Genomic DNA, 20669 nt, shown 5'->3' on the forward strand with positions numbered 1-20669 from the left:
ATAGGCAACCAGATTTTTTCATGCTTCAGATGTTTTCTAATGCCCTCTTTCTCTGATTCAGCTGTGGCCAGAAGAGCTCTGAAGAGACAGGCGAGGTGAGTAGGAGAATTAATGAAACTTTACTTTTTTTTTTTTTTTTTAATTAATAGGGGGAAAACCCCATGCTCTGTCTAAGGAAATTTAAGAGTAAACTTCACATTTCCTCTGTGGACACTCTGTGGTTCTCATCAGGATCATGATGGCTGTTTGACATCACAACCAGGTTGAAAACATTAGATTCCTTATCCCTGACCCATTTTCTAACTGGTCAGTTTCTTCTTTGAGGTATCTCTGTGAACTATGCCTTAACATCCAGGCTCTACTAGTCTAAGCCTTTATAGGTGTTTGCTCCTTTTTATTTTTGTTTTTAGATTAGTTTAGTTTCGTGTTTTGTTTTGTTTTGTTTTGAGACTGAGTCTTGCTCGACCAGGTTTGAGTACAGTGGTGCAATCTCGGCTCACTGCAGCCTCCGCCTCCTGAGTTCTGGTGATTCTTCTCCTTAGCCTCTCAAGTAGCTGGGATTACAGGCACACGCCACCACGCCCGGCTAATTTTTGTGTTTTTAGTAGAGACGGGGTTTCACAATGTTGTTCAGGCTTGTCTTGAACTCCTGACCTCAAGCGATCCACCTGCTTTGGCCTCCCAAAGTTCTGGGATTACAGGTGTGAGCCACCGTGCCCGGCTTGTTTCTTCTTTTTAAGTGGCTTCCTCACCTTGATCTCTTACTTCTGATCCAGTCGGTGTACCACTTGCAGCTGGATCTCCTGAGGCACTGCTTTGATCATATCAATCCCCAATTCAAATAGCTCATAATAGAAAAATCAAGCTGTTTACCCCAATATTTAACGCCTTCTGTGATCTGGCCATAACCTCTCTTTCAGCCTCACCTGCTACTGTTCCTATTAATGAATCCTCTGCTCTAGCCAGAGCTTGATGGAGGGGTGTTTCCCAGGTGCCAAACCGTAGGGGGTGCTGAAAAAAATTGCTGGAGTAAATATGAAGTATGGTGCTACATAACTGTTTTCCACATTGACTCCTTGAATTACTGTACAAATGCAAATTGGTCATTCTTGTTCCCCCCATCAAGCCAGATAGTGCTGTGAAGTGGGAAAATTTTTGTTCTGGCTATCTCTGATTTATCTCTATTGAGTATTTTTATAACATGTAAACCACCAACTCCTGACACCAATGTGTGAAATGTCATTTAAAGTCTGCAGTTGCAGGCCGGGCACAGTGGCTCATGCCTTTAATCCCAGCACTTTGAGAGGCCAAGTTGAGCGGATCACTTGAGGTCAGGAGTTCGAGACCAGCCTGGCCAACATGGCGAAACTCCATCTTTAATAAAACTACAAAAATTAGCAGGGTGTGGTGGCATGTGCCTCTAATTCCAGCTACTTAGGAGGCTGAGGCACGAGAATCACTGGAACCTGGGAGGCGGAGGTTGCAGTGAGCCAAGATTGCACCACTGCACCCCAGCCTGGGTGAGAGTGAGACTCTCCCAATAAATAAATAAATAAATAAATAAATAAATAAATAAAGTCAGCAGTTGCAATCAGCTGAAATTCTAGAGCCAAATAATGTATTGTATAAAGCTATTAATCGTTGATGATCAGTTTTGTTAATTGTATTTCTAAAGTCTGGTTTATTGAGGTGTGATTTACATATGGCAAAATTCATCCTTTTTAGGTGTACAGTTTGATGGATTTTGACAAGCATATATGGTAGTGTAACCATCACCACTATCAAGATGCAGAGTATTTCCATTGCTGTTATTTATATTTTAAATGTTCTATCATGGCTCCTGAGAAGTATTCCAGTATCTAATATTATACATAATGAAGTCCTTATTTGATAATTAAAATGTATCTGAGTTTTAAATAGAAAAAATAGTTTCTTCCAGCCTCTGCTAGATGGATGGTGAACAAATGTTTAAAGAAAATCGGTTTTAAGGGACCTGCAAGGAGTGCCCACAGGTCTTGGTCCAGTCCCAGGTGCCATCTATATATGGGATACTATAGGAAGAGTAGATTTGGGAGGAAGGTGATGAGTTTGGTTTTGGGCATGCTAGAATCAAGAAGCCTGTGTAGGCAGGGCTGATATTCAATACTTTCTAACAACCAACAGAGCACAGGCAGGAATTAGTCAGGATGGTTGCCTGCTGGTCAGGACAGACACCATCGATAAACAAATCGGTAAGGCTGTACCTCTGCATACTGACTAAATATCAGCCCTGCCCACAGGATATCCAGGTAGGAAGTTGGAACTGTGGAGCTAGAAGTCAGAAGAGAAGTTGGGCTCAATATAATGAATTGGGCTGCTGTAATTAATAATTGATTGTATTGGCATGAGAGGGCTGGGGATAAGTCCTGGGATTGAGTCGAGGAAGATGAGTGAGGAGGAGTGAATGGAAAGGTGAGACGAGAAGCAAAAGACGACTTTGTCCCAGAAATCAAGAAAAAAGAGTTTTAAGGATGGAGTAGTCAATAGGATAGCAAAGGCACTTCAACTTGGCAGTGTCAAAGTGGTAAACATGGTGGAAGCAGATGAACATATGTGTCTGTAGCAGGTGCAGACATGTCCTATAACAGTGTATTAAGTATTTTTCTTTCATTATGAAAGTATATTATACTTATTATACACTGTTTGGAGACAGGAAGGTGGCCAATTTCATCCTGCTGGAACTTCTGAACCAAATACCAGGATCAGCTGAGGATAAGGACCCCAGGGGGTGCTTACCACTGGCACCCTGGGTGGTGCAGGTGCACTGCTGAGTTTGACACCTACCAGAGCAGTCCATCAGTTCAAGAGGGTGGTGCTGGTTTGGGGCTGCAGAGAGTAGCACTGAAGAGAAACTCCCTACTCTGAGGCTGCCTCTCTCCACCCTTCTCAGACAACTGGATCTCAGACTTGATAAAGAAAGATGACAACTCCCTGATCAATTTTACCACTGTGCCAAAACTATCTGAATACATAAAATCTGACAGAGCCCATTTCACTCTCAGCATGTGACAGACTCCTCCTTTTAGAAGGATGTGAGACAGATGGAAAGATGTAGTAGGAAGATGGAAAAAGAGAAAAAGAAAATCAGGTGGAATGGAAGGATTAAGTAGTTCCAAAGGAGGGGAACAGAGTTACTGTGGGAAACAAAAAATTGACAAGTGGTCAAGATCAGAAAAGGTGAGAAATGCCATGAAAAAGAAGACTGTTGCATTCATACTTCTCTCTTGTTCTTCTCCTGTTTCATCACTCAGCACCGTGGTAGTGATTGACTCTGATTCTGATGGGGAATTTCACACCTATGAGGAGAAGAAAGCTAAGTTATTGGAAATAAACAGCAACGGCAAGTATATATTACTTTGTTAGATAAGTAGCTGAGCTCCAAAGCCTCATCACACATGGTAGTTTCAGGATCAGAGTCTGCAGACTTTCTATTCAGAATCCCTCAGTAGTCAGTGCCACCGTTTCTTTCCTCGTATGTGCTGGCTGTGGATATGGCCGGGTTCCCTATAACCCCTGGTCAATTTCCCAGCAGCAGCAACTGCTGTTGCTGCCTCAGACCTTGGGGGCCCCCTCAGTAGAGTTCTTACCTGCCGAGAGCTATATCAGTGAAGCGGGGTAGGGGTGGTGGGTCAAGAACTGAGGCTGGGAAGTATGGAGGCTGCTCTGTGACTCCCTCTTCCTCTCTTCCCCCCTCTATGTGTGGGAATGACGAGGAAGAGGAAAGGAGTAAGAGGCCCGGCTCATTCTTCCTTCCAGCTTGAAGGGTGGTGGTTATGGGCCAGCTGGCAGTGTCGTGTTGAGAAAATTCTTTCTCCATTGAGCTGCTGGTCTTTGCTGTTTGCCGGTCCTTCTGTATTTTCTAGAGATTCTTGTGTTTCTTTAGAGCCTGTTTCCCATGGCAGATCCTTACCTCTTTGGATTCAGAAGCCCCTTTAACCTTCTGGGTGGCTCGGAGCTTAACTCAATTCAGAACCTACCTGCTCAGTGGGGGATGAAACACGGGAAGACTAGAAACTTTTTAAGCATTAGAGACAGTATTTCACTGACCTTTGTTCTGTCAGTACAGGTATAGGGCATGATATGTGGGGCACTTAGTTAATGTTTGCCGAGCTGAACTCAACTGAAAATGGGAGACCCTTAAAGCACCAACTACTACTTTTTTTTTTTGGAGACAGAGTCTCAGTCTGTTGCCCAGGCTGGAGTGCAGTGGCATGATCTCAGCAATCTGCAACCTCCGCCTCCTGGGCTCAAGTGATTCTCCTGCCTCAGCCTGCTGAATAGCTGGGATTACAGGTGCCTGCCACCATGCCCAGCTAATTTTTTTTTTTTTTTTTTTTTTTTTTTTTTTTTTTTAGTAGAGTTGGGGTTTCACCATGTTGGCCAGGCTGATCTTGAACTCCTGGCCTCAAGCGATCTGCCTGCCTTGGCCTCCCAAAGTGCTAAGATACAGGTGTGAGCCACTGGGCCTAACCAGCACCAGCTATTTCTTAGATAACTACCCAAGAGCTATTGTTGGCCAGAGTTGCTTAGCTAACCTGGGATATCAGAGCAGGGAAGGGAGAGGTGGTTTGAAACGCTAGTCTTCTATTGTTCTACCACCTATCCTTTTGGATTTCTTTCCCTGCTTCCTCTCTCTAGCTCTGGGTGGCTGTGCCTGAGCAGGACAGTGGTCTGGGTGCAGAGTAGAGGGTCTGACATGACAAGCTGTTCAAATGTGAAAGGAACTCCAAGGAGGCAGCTCGAGGGCAGGCAGGAGTAACAGAGCCAGAAACCAGTTCACAACCGGAGGCCGCCAGGTGCTTGACTCTTTAAATCAGAAGAGACAGATTCTTTTGAGGGTGAACTTTTAGCTAAGGCTGCTCTTACCTTGCTGGCCTGTGGACTGTAACTGTGGGCATCCATCACAGCGATGGAGGGATGAAGAATGCGCCTATAGGACTGGCTTTGTATGTTTCTCTACTGTTCTCTACGTGGCATTTCTTTTTGTTATAATGAATTTAGGCAATTCTACAGAAAACAAGGCCCAGTGAACTCTAAAACATACCTCCAACCTTTGTCGCTGTACATAGTCATTTTTAAATATATTGTAAGCAGTGTGTCCCTACTTTTTCTGATTTTTAATTTCAACTGCAGTTGGCAAATCTTTTAAGTTTTCTAGGAAGGAGGCAGGGCTTTTTACCATAGGAACATCTACTCCTTTTCTCTTCCGTTACTGCATATTTGAAGTTTTTTCATAATTAATTCAAATAACAGATAAGACTCTCAAAATATATTATCTCATATCTGCAGTTTTAGGATAAAGAGTTTTTGCACCATAAATATATCTTTCACATCTTGCCTATGCCATGGTTTAGATTTTTAGATTTTTGTTTACATCCAGAATCATAGAAAGCTAGAACTTGAGCTCCAAACAGACTTCGAAGAGTGTGTGGCGTCAGACACACCGGCCTTCATTTCAGTGCAGGCAGTGATGTTCCAAATGTTGCTGAGGCCTCTCAGAGAGTGCTGACATCAGGACCTACTCCTGACTCATATCAGTGGTTCTGAGAGCTTTGCACTTATGAACTAATTTAAAGAATGACAGTTTGGTGACCAACACAGAGTTGTCAATTTTTAATTTGTCTAATGAAGGAAATTAAAAAAAAAAAACTTCAGCTACCATTTACTATCTTTGTAATTTTGTAAAGAACACCAAAAGTTTAACCAAGACATAATCACAAAATAAAGGACAGTCCTTTAAATTATAGAAATTTAACTTGATGGGAGAAAAATACCACTTTATTATTCTAATTTGTCTTATTTTGCTGTGGACCAGTGAAAATACACAAGTTTGCAGACCTGTGTTTGGGAAGCCCGAAGCAACTACTATATCTTGCTACTTAGAGACTATGATTTGAAAATTGCCACATGAGTTTGGCTGCTATTTGATCTGTCACTGCTCTCAGTGAAATAAAAAATAGGGGAAAAACAATCTAAAATAACTTTCTTTTTTAAAAAATAATTTTTCATTTTTGTGAGTAGATAGTAGGTGTATATATTTATAGGGTACATGAGATGTTTTGATACAAGCATGCAATGTGTAATAATCACATCATAGAGAATGCAGTATCTGTCTCCTCAAGCATTTATCCTTTGTGTTACAAGCAATCCAGTTATACTCTTTTAATTATTTTAAAATGTACAGTTATTGACTTACAGTCATCCTGTTGCACTATTAAATAGTAGATCTTATTCTTTCTATTTTTTTGTACCCATTAACCATCCCCACCTTTCCACACCCCTCCACTATCCTTCCCTGCCTCTGGTAACCATTCTTCTATTCTCTTATCTCCATTAGTTCAATTGTTTTCATTTTTAGACCCCACATATAAATGAGAACATGCATGTGGGCTCACGCCTGTAATCCCAGCACTTTCGGAGTTCGAGGCAGGCGGATCACGAGGTCAAGAGATCGAGACCATCCTGGCCAACATGGTGAAATCCCGTCTCTACTAAAAATACAAAAATTAGCTGGGTGTGGTGGTACGTGCCTGTAGTCCCCGCTACTCGGGAGGCTGAGGCAGAATTGCTGGAACCCGGGAGGCGGAGGTTGCAAGTGAGCCGAGACTGCGCCACTGCATTCTAGCCTGGTGTCAGAGCAAGACTCCGTCTCAAACAACAACGACGAAAAAAAAAAAAACGTGAAATTTGTCTTTCTGTGCCTGGCTTATTTCCCTTAACATAATGACCTCCAGTTCCACTCATGTTGTTGCAAATGACAGGATCTCGTTCTTTTTTATGGTTGAGCAGTGCTCCATTGCTCCATTGTGCATATGTACCACATTTTCTTTATGCATTCATCTTTTTTTTTTTTTTTTTTTTGCGACGGAGTCTTGCTCTGCTGCCCAGGCTGGAGTGCAGTGGCGCAATCTCGGCTCACTGCAGCCTCTGCCTACTGGGTTCAAGCGATTCTCCTGCTTCAGCCTCCTGAGTAGCTGGGACTACAGGCACCCTCCACCATGCCTGGCTAATTTTTGTAGTTTTAGTAGAGATGGGGTTTCACCATTTTGGCCAGGCTGGTCTCAAACTCCTGGCCTCAAGTGATCCATGCACCCTGGCCTCCCAGTGTGCTGGAATTACAGGCGTGAGCCACCGTGCCCGACCTCCATTCATCTGTTGATGGACACATAGGTTGCTTCAAATCTTGGCTACTGTGAACAGTGCTACAACAAACATAGGAGGTGCAGATATCTCTTTGATATACTGATTTTCTTTCTTTTGGGTATATGCGCAGCAGTGGGTTTGCTGAATTGTATGGTAGGTCTGTTTTTAGTTGTTTTTTTTTTTTTTAATTGTACTTTAAGTTTTAGGGTACATGTGCACAATGTGCAGGTTTGTTACATATGTATCCATGTGCCATGTTGGTGTGCTGCACCCATTAACTCGTCATTTAGCATTAGGTGTATCTCCTAATGCTGTCCCTCCCCCCTCCCCCTACCCCACAACCAACAACAATAGACTGGATTAAGAAAATGTGGCACATATACACCATGGAATACTATGCAGCCGTAAAAAATGTTTTTAGTTTTTTGAGGAACCACCAAACTGTTCTCCAGGGTGGTTGTACTAATTTACATTCCTACCAGCAGTGTACAAGGGTTCCCTTTTCTCCTCATTCTCACCAGCATTTATTATTGCCTGTCTTTTGGCTAAAAGCCATTTTAACTGGGGTGAGATGATACCTCATTGTAGGTTTGGTTTTGTTTTGTTTGAGACAGTCTTACTCTCACCCAGGCTGGAGTACAGTGGTGTGATCTTGGCTCAGTATAACCCCCACCTCCCAGGTTCAAGCGATTCTCCTGCCTCAGCCTCCCAAGTAGCCGGGACCACAGGCACACACCATCATACCTGGCTAGTATTTGTATTTTTGGTAGAGATGGGGTTTCGCCATGTTGGCCAGGCTGGTCTCAAACTCCTTACCTCAGATAATCTACCCGCCTTGGCCTCCCAAACTGCTGGGGTTACAGGTGTGAGCTACTGTGTCTGGTCATTCATTGTAGTTTTGATTTGCATTTCTCTGATGATCAATGATGTTGAACACCTTTTCATATGCCTGTTTGCCATTTGTATGTCTTCTTTTGAGAAATGTCTATTCAGATCTTTTGTCCCATTTTTTCACTGGATTATTAGATTTTTTTTTTCCTATAGAGTTGTTTGACCTCCGTATATACTCTAGTTATTAATCCCTTGTCAGATGGGTAGTTTGCAGATATTTTGTCCCATTCTGTGGGTTGTCTCTTCACTTTGTCGATTGTTTCCTTTGCTGTGCAGAAGTTTTTAACTTAATGTGATCCCATTTGTCCATTTTTGCTTTGGTTGCCAGTGCTTGTGGGGTATTGCTCAAGAAATTTTTGCCCAGACTGATGTCCTGGAGATTTTCCTCAATGTTTTCTTGTAGTAGTTTCATAGTTTGAGGTCTTAGATTTATGTCTTTAATCCATTGTGATTTGATTTTTGTATAGCAAGAGATAGGAGTCTAGATTCATTCTTTTGCATATGGATATCCAGGTTTCCCAGCACCATTTATTGAAGAGACTTCCTTTTCGCCAGTGTATGTTCTTGGCACCTTTTTCTAAAATGAGTTCGCTGTAGGTGTGTGGATTTGTTTCTGGGTTCTCTATTCTATTCCATTAGCCTATGTTGTCTGTTTTTATGCCAGTACCATGCTGTTTTGGTTACTATAGCTCTGTAGTGTAATTTGAAGGCAGGTTATGTGATTCCTCCACTTCGTTCTTTTTGCTCAGGATAACTTTAACTTTGGCTATTCTGGGCCTTTCATGGTTCCATATAAATTTTAGGATAGTTTTTTCTAGTTCTGTGAAGAATGTCATTGGTATTTTGATAGGGATTGCATTGATTCTGTACATTTCTTTACGCAGTATGGACATTTTAACAATATTGATTCTTCCAATCCATGAGCATGGAATCTTTCCATTTGTTGGTGTCCCCTTTAAAATAACTGATTCTTAACTGCTATTCAAAATGTCACAGTTCCTGTCTTATTTGTGCTAAATAATCTGCTGAAATTTAGTGTATAAAGGAGGTGGTGGAGGGAGTATATTTACATATGATTGTGTCTCTTGAATTTCAGATGAGAGTCCAGAGTGTTGTCATGTGAAGCCTGCCATCCAGGAACCTCCAATAGTTATTAGTGATGATGACAATGACGACGACAACGGTAATGATATGGAAGTTCTCTACGACAACAGCAATGATTCGGAAGCTCCCGACGACAACAGTGATGATTCGGATGTCCCCGACGACAGCAGTGATGATTCGGATGTTTCCGACGAGAGCAGTGGTGATTCGGATGTTTCCGACGACAGCAGTGGTGATTCGGATGTTTCCGACGACAGCAGTGATGATTCGGATGTTTCCGACGAGAGCAGTGGTGATTCGGATGTTTCCGACGACAGCAGTGATGATTCGGATGTTTCCGACGACAGCAGTGGTGATTCGGATGTTTCCGACGACAGCAGTGATGATTCGGATGTTTCCGACGACAGCAGTGATGATTCGGATGTTCCCGACAACAGTGATGATTCGGATGTTACCGACGACAACAGTGATGATTCGGATGTTCCCGACAACAAGAGTGATGATTTGGAAGCTCCCGACGACGACAGTGATGATTTGGAAGTTCCCGACAACAATAGTAATGATTTGGAAGTTCCTGTGCCAGCAGAAGATTTGTGTAATGAAGGCCAAATTGCCTCAGATGAAGAAGAGCTGGATGAGGCTGCTGCTGCTGTCTCCCAGAACCATTCATCTGATGATGCTGGTGAGCAGGATCTTGGTGAGAATCTCAGCGAACCACCAAGTGATCCTGAGGCTAACCTTGAAGTTTCAGAGAGAAAGCTGCCAACTGAGGAAGAGCCTGCACCTGTGGTGGAACAATCAGGGAAAAGGAAGTCAAAACCCAAAACTATTGCGGAGCCACTGAGGAAAAGGCAGACAAAGACCGAAAATATAGTGGAGCCTCTGAGGAAGAGGAAGGCAAAAACCAAAAATGTATCTGTGACACCTGGTAAGCCAGTCATGCCAAGTATGCCTGTCCCACTGAATGTGCCTTGCCTGCCAAATGTGCCTGTGTTATCCAGTCTGCCTGTCCTCCCTTTCAACCCTGTGCCATTTCAGTAACTTCCCTGTGGCCCAAGGAGGCATCCATCCCAGCGCAAGGATGGTTCTGGGAACAGGGGAGGAATGCCCACATCTTTCTCATGCTCCTGTATCTTAGTATTTGCTGTTCACTAGCCTGGAGTGCTGCCTCGCTGAACCTTCTGTTCTGAGGATATCTTATTTTTCTTAGGACCCAGCCCAATTATCCCTTCCTCTATGAAGCCTTGAGTCAGGGTGGCTCCTGTCTCCTGGGTTACCAAAGTTCTAGAGCCAATCTCTACCAAAGCACTAGACACACTGTTAGAATACATTCCTGAGTCTGTCCCCTTCCCTACCCCGTCCCAGTAGACTGTGAGCCTCTTCGTGGGAGGACTCTTCCTCATCTTTTAGTCTCTCTCAGGATTTGGCCTGGTGCTTGGCACGTGATAGAGGTTCAATAAATTTTTTAGATATATGAATGACACTGACTATTGATACATAAGCCTTTAGCTAGAGCAGCTGGCAGGATGGGTCCTAGGCCAAGGCAGAAAGATCTGCCTTGCCCTGCACACTGAGTGAAGGTGCTGCCTAGAATATGAGCCACTCATTGGAGCAGGTGTGTGAGCTGTACCATACCACCCCTTCGACTGTGCACGCTTCAGTTGCCCACACCACCTAGCTTCTAAGGGCACACTCCTGGACCCTCATAGTCCTTGGTGCCTGTGACAGAATCCTGCCCAGCTTATGCTGCTGGCAGCTCTGTGATTCACGTGGGTGAGATCGTTGAGAATGATGAAGGCAGCAGTATGCCACTTCAGACAGTTTTGTTTAGAGATGTTGCACTGGGCTGGGCTGTGAGGGCTCCTTTGGGGTTTACCTTTCTGTTAGTCTCTTGATGGTACCAATTTTCGGGGTACAAGTAACCTATTATTTTTTCATCTGGTAAAGGACATAAGAAGTGTGGGCCTTCAAAGAAGAAACCCGGTGCGGCAAAAGTTGGAAAACGCAAGACTAGGTATGTACTGCTCATGTTCAGCTGAACAGGAATTTATTGCACAGCTGTCACACTGGGCAGTCCACTGGGCACTTGGGTGGGGGTGGTCTGCAAGGGGATAGAGTCTGGCTGGGATGGGAATGGGGGACAAGGTTTCTGTCCTTGAGTAGGAGGGCCCAAGCAAGGGAGAATACCACCCACTGGCTCCTTCCTCCCTTCTTTCCCCACTCTCTGAGGCTGGGCATGGGCTCTCCGCCAAGGTGCCTGCAGTTACCTGGGTGGAGGGGGCCTGTCTGCACCCACAGCAGCTCTGGCCTCTGAGATTGCCTATGTCCTTCAGCTCAGATCAAAGAACAATGTGTAGCCAAACAAGACACTTTTTTTCAGGCTGGATACAGCCTCATGGCCACCAGTTTGCGCTAAACCAAGGCAAAGGCACTGGAAATGGTGAGAAGGCGGAAGCAACACATTGATCTGTTGGAATTGGAGGGAGAGTGGTCAAGATTGTCTTCCAGGTTTTTCTAGTGCTTTGGCTGAACCCAGTTACTCTTACTACTATGTATAGCTGTATGAATTTTTAAGCTTAAATGTTAGGATGAAATGGATTGCTTATCATTCCTTTATTTTTATTAAGCTATATATAGTTGATACTGAAAACAACAACTGATCCTGTAGACCAAAGACATGTTAATGCTTAAGGCAAAAAATTAATATATTTTCTTATTTAGATTCCAGGAATTTCTTAGTTTTTCCCTTAAAAATTTGATATAGTAAGCATAATTTTCTTTGTTTTTACTTTCATTGAAGAGTAATGTATACTCACATCTGAATTGTCTTACAAGACAAGGAATGTATTTGAAGGACTGTATGTTATTTTTTAGCGAGTATTTGGGGACAATAAGTATATCTTAAGGGAGGGGAAAAAGACTGATGTGTGAGGCATAGGGGCACCAGGTTACCCCGGACCTGAGCAGAAGGGCTGTCTGTTTCTGCACTGGCTGAGGCAGCCGGTAGCAGCTTGCCAAGTGCTCTCTTAGCTGGATCCCCTTTCAGCAAGGTTTCTGCTCCAGACTCCTAACTACATATTTAAGCTGCTTTGCCTCCAGGGACGTGTGTCTTGGGTAACTCCCAGGTTGCTTTGCTAGAGCGTGACAAAAGAAGGGAAAAGCTGTCCCTTGGTGTCATTGTCAGTCTGCATTATCCAAAGGAGGCTAGCCTGTTTGGACTCTTAACTGTTATTTAGCACTTCCTGTGTCAGTCTGGAGGCTTCCTGTTATGCTTAGCATTGTTCCTGTGTAGGCTGCTTGCTGGTCATGGTGTCTGATGTACCCAGTTTGGGGTCTTGTCGGTTCCTCTGATGTGAAGGTGCTCAGCCTGCAGTAAAGAGCCACAGGCCTTGAGGTGAAAGTATGCTAAGCCACAAGGCCAGCGTTCTGTGAGCACAAACACACAGGGGTCCGGGCTCTGCCAAAGTCTGCAGAGGGTTCAGGTTTGCATCTGCCACCTTAAATACTGATGTAAATTTGCTTTCAGACCTAAGCAACTGGAGGCAGAAATGTTTGAGTCCCCCATTTCAGGCTTGGGATGAAGAACCTTCTGTAACCTCTGTCTTGTCTGGTACTTCCCCCCTCTGCAGCCCAACTTCCTCACGTAGGGTTTAGTTTGTGACTTAAGGGTTAATAAGTGTTCTGGCAAAATCTTAATCTTAGGAGTTCTATTAAGTCAGAAACTTGCTGCATTTGCTCCCATTTTGTCTTTCCAGCTCTTTGGGCTCATCTCTGGACTTAGTGGACTGTTCCAGCTAAGATAAAAATGCTTCTGTTTAAATGGTAGTTATTACAGTATGAGTCCTTTATGTGTTCAGCATTATTCTTCGTGCCATTTGAATTAGGCCTTGAAAGATGGGGCAGCGGTTGTGGTTTAATCAAAAGACTATGAGATTTGGATCAGGAGATTCACTGTCTCTGTGACCTTTGGGCAAGTCACTTGACCCCTGAGCACAGTGGAGATCGTAAAAATAGTAACAGCTTCTTTGAAGGGCGGTTGTGAGGATTAAATATGACAATGCAAAAAGAAGTTATTTGCAAATGATAAAGTGCTACACAGAAGGTTATTCTCAGCAGAGGTGGACATGCAGTCCTTGTAAGCCATGGGAAAATAGATTGTACCAAGGCACAAATGCGGGAAATTGCAATCTGTGTCCAGGGAACATTTAAGTTGCCCACTTTGGCTAGAGCGGCAGTGGTAGCTGGGAATAGAGCTTTGGACAAGGTTGACCCTGGCCATGAATGTCAGGCCAGGCAGTCAGTGAAAAACCAGAGGGGGACATTAATTGGAGCATGGCCTGCGAAAATGAATCTGGAGGGGTGTGTGTGATTGGATGAGAAGAGAAAGAGCCTGGAGGTAAGGAACACTGGAGTGTTCTCATATCTAGGCATAAAGGGTAGGACAAGAACTTGAACTAGAGTAGGAACCAGGCGAACGGAAAGGAGGGGCTGGCTGGAAGAGAAAATGTGAAGAAGATAGTCTGTCTCTGTGCCCAATAAAGAGAGAAAATGAATTTTATTTTATTTTTTGAGACAGAGTCTTGCACTGTCACTGAGGCTGGAGTGCAGTGGTGCGATCTTGGCTCACTGCAAGCTCCACCTGCTGGGTTCACACCATTCTCCTGCCTCAGCCTCCCGAGTAGCTGGGACTACAGGCACCCACCATCACGCCCAGCTAATTTTTTGTATTTTTAGTAGAGACGGGCTTTCACCATGTTAGCCAGGATGGTCTCGATCTCCTGACCTCGTGATCCACCCGCCTCGGCCTCCCAAAGTGCTGGGATTACAGGCGTGAGCCACCGCACCCAGCCGAGAAGAGGAATTTTAAAATGTCTTTGAGGTTTTTCAGCCCATTGTAACACAAGTTTGATAATTGAACACACGTTTAGCTGGCGATACATTCATGTTAATCAGTTGGAAGTTTGCACTGGGCAATTGTAAATTCAGAACTACGTCTCAGGAGGGAGCTCCAGAGTGCAGATACAGATGTGGGGATAAGTCTCGTTGAGGTTGAAACCATGGGCTTTACACCTCTGAGGGTTGCAAAGAGAGAAGAGAAAAGGCTACAAATGAAGGCTTGGGAAATGCCCTCATCTAAGGAGCTGGGTGGAAGAGGGAGTGACAGGTTTTCAGGGTCTCTTGACAAGACCTTACGTGTGCATTCCTTCTCTCTCTTTAGCTACATAAAGCTCAGTTGAATTTATCTTTGCAGGACTCCTAAGTGCAAAGTCCCTGGATGTTTCTTGCATGACCTTGAAAAGTCAAAGAAATACTCTGGAAAAAATTTAAAGCGAAATAAGAATGAGTTGGTTCGGAGAATCTACGACCTGTTTAACAGATCCGTCTGTGATAAAAAGGTAGGATCAATGAATGAGCACTGATTGAGCACCTGCTATACACCAGTACTCTTGGTGCCATGAGGTGTGCTAACCATGTATACTTCCTGCCCTTGAGCAGAGGCAGTTGAGGTTGGGAGATGAGCCCTGGTACAGGTGAAAGCAATAGAGAATGTATATGAGTTATAATGTATAGGACAGATGGCTGTTACCACAGGAGATCAGCAGAGGAGAAATCACTGAGAGCCTCAACAGCCAGGAAGTAAGATTACCTGGAGGAAGTGAGACTCTGCTTCTTAAAGGATGGTAAGTGGCAAAGAGGATGGGGGAGAGGGAGAGTTGAGGCTCGACAATCAGGAAGAGAGGATTCTTGTGGAAGGATAATGGAAAAGAGCCGTGTGACCTTGAACAAGTTACTTGACTTCGGTTTGCCTCAATTTCTTCATCTGTAAAATGGGCACAACACAGTACATATTACCTCATAGGATTATTGTTACCCTTACATAAGTTAATACACATACAGTGCCTAGAACAGGGCCTAGGACGTAGTAAGCTCTTATTTTTTGATAGTGTAGGACTGGATACCAGAGGGCCTTGGGAATCAGGTTGGAGGAGGTGAAATTTACATCAGTAGGCACCACTGCACAGGGATGGGGTGCATCAGGGAGTGAATGAAATTAACCTGCTGAAAGAAATTAACCTGACAGTAACCTGTGGGTATGGACTGGATTGGAGAAAATCTGGAGGCAGAGAGACCTATTGGTCATTAGATATTTCAGACTTTATTATCTCTGGTGACAAGACTTTATGGAGGGAAGTTCTTACATATTCCTAAAGGTTCCCCAGCCTTTGATGCCCTTCTGGATGACAGTGGTGTCACATCAGATGGGTGGAAACTGAAGTGTTCTGAGTTGCATTTTCAGTCCAGCCTCGCCCACCTCAGCAGGGTTGTCCTTCTCTCCTTGGCTGCCCTAAGGACAAGAGACCCAAGTCCTGCACTCACGTGTTCTATCAGTCTCCCTCGTGTCCTGATTGCCTGTTTGTTGTCTTTACCCAGATGTCAATGTGGCTTTTATTCTCCTCAGAATGTTTTGATTTGTGTGCTCTTTGAATACATTTCTTCTCAAACTTGCTCTGAGCCAAGAACCTGGGGGAGAAGGTTCCTTTTCCTTTTTATTAGAGGGTAAAAAACTCTGGAGTTAATATTTTCTGGTCTGCTTAAAACTGCTTTCTGGGCCCGGCGTGGTGGCTCACTCCTGTAATCCCAGCACTTTCGGAGACCAAGGCAGGCGGATCACCTGAGGTCAGGAGTTCGAGACCAGCCTGACCAATATGGTGAAACCCTGTCTCTACTAAATATGAAAAATTAGCTGGGTGTGGTGCCACATGCCTGTAATCCCAGCTACTTGGGAGGCTGAGGCAGGAGAATCACTTGAACCTGGGAAGCAGAGGTTGCAGTGGGCTGAGTTCGTGCCATTGCACTCCAGCCTGGGCAACAAGAGCTAAAACTCCGTCTCAAAAACAAAAAAAAACAGAACAGCTTTCTGATTCCTTTCATTTGCGTTTCATTCTCAGCTGCCAGAGAAACTACAGATAGGCTGGAATAACAAGATGGTGAAAACTGCTGGCATATGCAGCACTGGTGAGCTGTGGTACCCAAAGAGGCGGCGCTTTGCCAAGATCCAGATTGGCTTGAAAGTCTGCAACTCTGCAGGTGATGGCAGGAGTGTGGCAGCTTCACCACTATGCTCTTTCCTTCTGACACCGTGCCTGTGAAATTACTCCTAGCTGGTAGCCTGTGTCACAGCTCGAACTGTCATCCTTGGGTGGGCAGGCATGCTGTGTGTTGCTTAGAGGACATAGTTATTGGATGTCTCACCATCCCTGTGAATCAAACCTATCGATCTTTATACCAGGCCTGCCTTTCCTTCTGCATTTCCCCTTTGCCAGCAGTAGCATCTTCATTCTCTCAGGAGCTGAGATTCAAGGTCCCCTCTGTCTAGCCCATCACCAAATCTTCCTTCACAGTAGCTCACCATTCCGTCTCTGTCTGTGCCTCCATGCAAGGACAGGCCCTCATCCCTGCTCCGTTTGGTCTCCCATATGCCACTACATTGCTTTCCTGCTGAGAAACCAGGGCTTTTCAAGGCCTAGAGCCTGGCTTTTGAGGCCATTGTAATCTGCTCCTGTTTGGCTTGGCCAATCTTGTCTCTCAGTATTCTACAACTAGCCCATGCCCCAGACAGGCTGTCTTCACACTGGCCTTCAAAACATACCACAGGCTGGGTGTGGTGGCACACATCTGTAGTCCCAGCTATTTGGGAGGCTGAGGTGAGAGGCTCGCTTGAGCCCAGGAGTTCGAGGCCGTAGTACACTATGATCACACCTGTGAATAGCAGTTTCACTCCAGCCTGGGCAACATAGCGAGACTCAGTCTCTAAAATGTTTTTAAAAATGTGCCACATACTCATGTTTTGCCACACCCAGAATGGCCTTTCTAATTTTGCAAATTCAATTAGTAAGAACCCCTGAGGTCTCAATTTCACCATGGAGCTTCTCCTAACCAAATCCCACGGCCATAGCGATTGCTCCCCACCCTGTCCACCTCTGTTCCTGGAGGGCAGAAACTAGCTCTTGTCCTGATGTTTTTCTAGAAGTGCCTCAAAAAAAATGAGCTTGTTGGAGCTGCTCTGAAAAGACCTGCTCACCGAAGGCTCTTTGCCATAAACAATATCGGGTTGAAGTAGGTTCACTATTCACTTTGAGAATCCTGGGAAGGTAACACTCATGCTTGCCTGCATGTGCTTCTTTAAGATAGGCTTGTGTCTGGTGGTGCTGAAAGTCGAGGGGTTGTTGGGTAGCAGATAAGAAGAGGATTGGGGCCGGGTGTGGTGGCTCACACCTGTAATCCCAGCACTTAGGGAGGCCGAGGTGGGTGGATCACCTGAGGTCAGGAGTTTGGGACCAGCCTGGCCAACATGGCGAAACCCCGTTTCTACTAAAAAAAAAAAAAAAAAAAAAAATCAGCTGGGCATGGTGGCACATGCCTGTAATCCCAGCTACTTGGGAGGCTGAGACAGGAGAATCACTTGAAACTGGGAGGCAGAGGTTGCAGTGAGCCGAGATCATGCCATTATACACTCCAGCCTGGGCGACAAAGCAAGACTTATCTCAAAAAAGGAAAAAAAAAAAAAAAAAAAAGAGGATTGGTTTTAGTGCTCACAATTTCTTTTCATTCTTCTTTCAAGACCGAATCCGGGATACCTTGATCCATGAACTGTGCCATGCTGCTTCCTGGCTGATTGATGGTATCCGTGATTCTCATGGTGACACATGGAAGTATTATGCCAGGAAATCCAACAAGATACACCCGGAGCTGCCCAGGGTCACCCGTTGCCATAACTATAAGATTAACTACAAGGTCCATTATGAATGTACTGGGTGCAAAATGAGGTAAGACTCTTCTCAGACTTTTCCCAGTTACGTTTTGCTGGGGCCTCCAAGTGGCTCTTCAGTGATTTTATAAGTAGATGGCTGTCTGAACTGAGGAGGAGAACCTCTTTCCTCCTTTCCATGTTCTCTTTCTCCTTTCTCTTCCGTAATTTGAGCCGGCCTGACCACTGCTGCCGCTTGGTGCCCGGGTCTCTTGACAACCCAGAGAAAATTACTGCTTTGGGCCCAAGGCCAACATCTTAGAGCTGATGCTGAGGTGCAGTGACTGATTCTTTTGTTGTGTGTTGTTCCTTTCCTTCCCAGGATTGGCTGCTACACCAAATCATTGGACACCAGCCGCTTCATCTGTGCCAAATGCGAGGGGTCTCTGGTCATGGTGCCATTAACTCGGAAAGATGGGACCCGTATTGTGCCCCACGTGTGACCATTTGCTGTGTATGTGCAGAAGTATTATAGAAAAATTATGCAGAAGATGGCTAGGATTAGCCTTGGGGATGTGATGAAAACACTTGGCAGGAATTACAAGGCAGTGAAAAATTCTTAAGGTTATCTGAGAGTGTATTCATGTGAGCTATATCCTTTACTGGTAAGAAGTTTTAGAAAAGTTTGTTTTGTGAAATTAGGAATATTAGAATTTAGGTACTGTTAAGTAAGTAATATTAGAATTTAAGGTTCATGTTATTAATGATGATTGACCCTAACCAGGGACTCTATTGCTAACCATTCTGTGCCCTTGACAGGGTATTTCTGAAGCCCTTGGGATCTACCTTGGGTTTTACTTGAGTTCCATATTTTTCACATGTAGGACAAAATGCAAAAGAAAAGTGAGTTTTCAAGAGTGGCAGGTTGAGAGAAAGAGGAGAATGCTGGAAAGAGGACAAGTTTGAGAGGCAACACTTAAACACCAGGGCTACTGTGACATCTATGTAGACAGGAAAGACAAATGTGTTTCATAAAATTCGTTGCTGATCGTATTGATTGAACCTATCTGAGCCATGTAATCAAAAAATAAAAGTTTTCTGCATCTCGCTTGTTAGCAAAGTCTGTTCATTGAATCCTTGCACCTAGAGCAGAACAGACCCTCTGGTCTTTTGTCCAAGACTCCGAACATCTGAAGCCCTCCAGGACTCGTCTAGAGGAGCGTGCCACACTCCGTATTTCTCTCTGGATTTCTGTGACTGCCCATAAGGACTCAGCAGCCTCCCTACTTCTTGGAGTGATTCAGGATGTGGATTGGGATCCACATTGTATTCGTTTCCTATGGTTGCCACAACAAATTACCACAAGCATAGTGGCTTAAAACAACACACATTTACAGTTCTGGAGGTCAGGTAGTCCATCACCGGTGTCACTGGGCTAAAATCAGGGTGTTGACAGGGCTGTGTACCTTCCTGGAGGCTCTGGGGGAGAATCTCTTGCCTTGTATTTTCCTTTCTGTTTTTTTTTGAGACAGAGTCTTGCTCTGTCACCCAGGCTGGAGTGCAGTGGCACGATCTTGGCTCACTACAACCTCTGCCTCCTGGGTTCAAGTGATTCTCCTGCCTCAGCCTCCCAAGTAGCTGCGATTACAGGCAACTGCCACCATGCCCGGCTAATTTTTGTAGTTTTAGTAGAGACAGGGTTTCACCATGTTGGCCAGGCTGGTCTGGAATTCCTGACCTCGAGTGATCCACACGCCTTGGCTTCCCAAAGTGCTAGGATTACAGGCGCAAGCAACCTCGCCCGGCCTTTTCTGCCTTTTAGAGGCTGCTCACATTTCCTGGGTTCATGGTCCCATCCTCCAGAGGCAGCAACAGCTCCCTCTCTGACTCCCCTGCTGCCTCCGTCTTTCACTTTTATTTTTATTTATTTATTTTTATGAGATGAAGTCTCACTGTCGCCCAGGCTGGAGTGCGGTGGTGTGATCTCGGTTCACTTTGACCTCCGCCTCCTGGGTTCAAGTGATTCTCCTGCTTCAGCCTCCTGAGTAGCTGGGATTACAGGCATGCACCACTGTGCTCAGCTAATTTTTGTGTTTTTATTAGAGATGGGGTTTAGCCATGCTGGCTAGGCTGGTCTTGAACTCCCGACCTCAAGTGATCTGCCTGCCTCAGTCTCCCAAAGTGCTGGGATTTAAGGCGTGAGCCACCACTCCCGGCACCTCTTTCACTTTTAAAGGACCCTTGTGGTTACTTTGGGCCCACCTGGATAATCCAGGAGCCTCTTCTTCAAGTCAGCTGATTGCCAACCTCAATTCCCTTTTGCCATCTAAGGTAACATAGTCACAAGCTCTGGGGGTTAGCACGGGGGCATCTTGGGCGCCACGTTTTCAGCCGGCCACAAGCATCTTGACTACCCTGATACTTTTTCTAGGCAGGGTGCGTTCTGTCATTTCCCTTCCTTTCTTCATTTTGTAAAAGCTTGGAGTGTCTAGTGGCCACAAAGCGGGATGGTGTGTTTATATGGTGGGACGAGCTTCCCCAGCTAACTCTTCAGATTTTTCTTCCCCATTCCCACCTCTGGCTGTTTCTGCAGTTTCAGCAGGGGCGCAGCTGGCCTGTGAAACTGGATCCTAGCACATTGGTGACTTAATTAGGGGGCACTGACAGTGCAGTAGACCCACCCCGTCACCTTCTGTTTTAACTCAGCCCTGTCACTTGCCTTTCTGGGAAACCCCAGTTATTT

At 44.9% G+C, this 20669-nt stretch overlaps 1 protein-coding gene across 2 annotated transcripts; it reads left to right on the forward strand.

The window, feature by feature from the left end:
- Window positions 1–6: 6 nt before the first annotated feature.
- On the forward strand, window positions 7–19029 carry GCNA (germ cell nuclear acidic peptidase). 2 transcript variants are annotated; one of them, XM_032757161.2, is made up of 8 exons: window positions 7–95; window positions 3291–3379; window positions 9170–10105; window positions 11125–11191; window positions 14429–14573; window positions 16128–16266; window positions 17801–18005; window positions 18309–19029. In XM_032757161.2, exons 1-8 carry the CDS (start codon window positions 40–42, stop codon window positions 18427–18429), a joined length of 1758 nt encoding a protein of 585 aa, XP_032613052.1. In that variant the 5' UTR covers window positions 7–39; the 3' UTR covers window positions 18430–19029. The 2 variants fall into 2 exon arrangements, with proteins under 2 accessions (XP_032613052.1, XP_032613051.1); XM_032757160.2 differs by lacking the exon at window positions 7–95 and having other exon boundaries at window positions 1106–3379.
- The last annotated feature ends 1640 nt before the right edge of the window (window positions 19030–20669 follow it).

This window comes from Hylobates moloch, unplaced genomic scaffold (assembly GCF_009828535.3).
Source record: "Hylobates moloch isolate HMO894 unplaced genomic scaffold, HMol_V3 SCAFFOLD_7, whole genome shotgun sequence".
NCBI classification, from domain to species: domain Eukaryota; kingdom Metazoa; phylum Chordata; class Mammalia; order Primates; family Hylobatidae; genus Hylobates; species Hylobates moloch.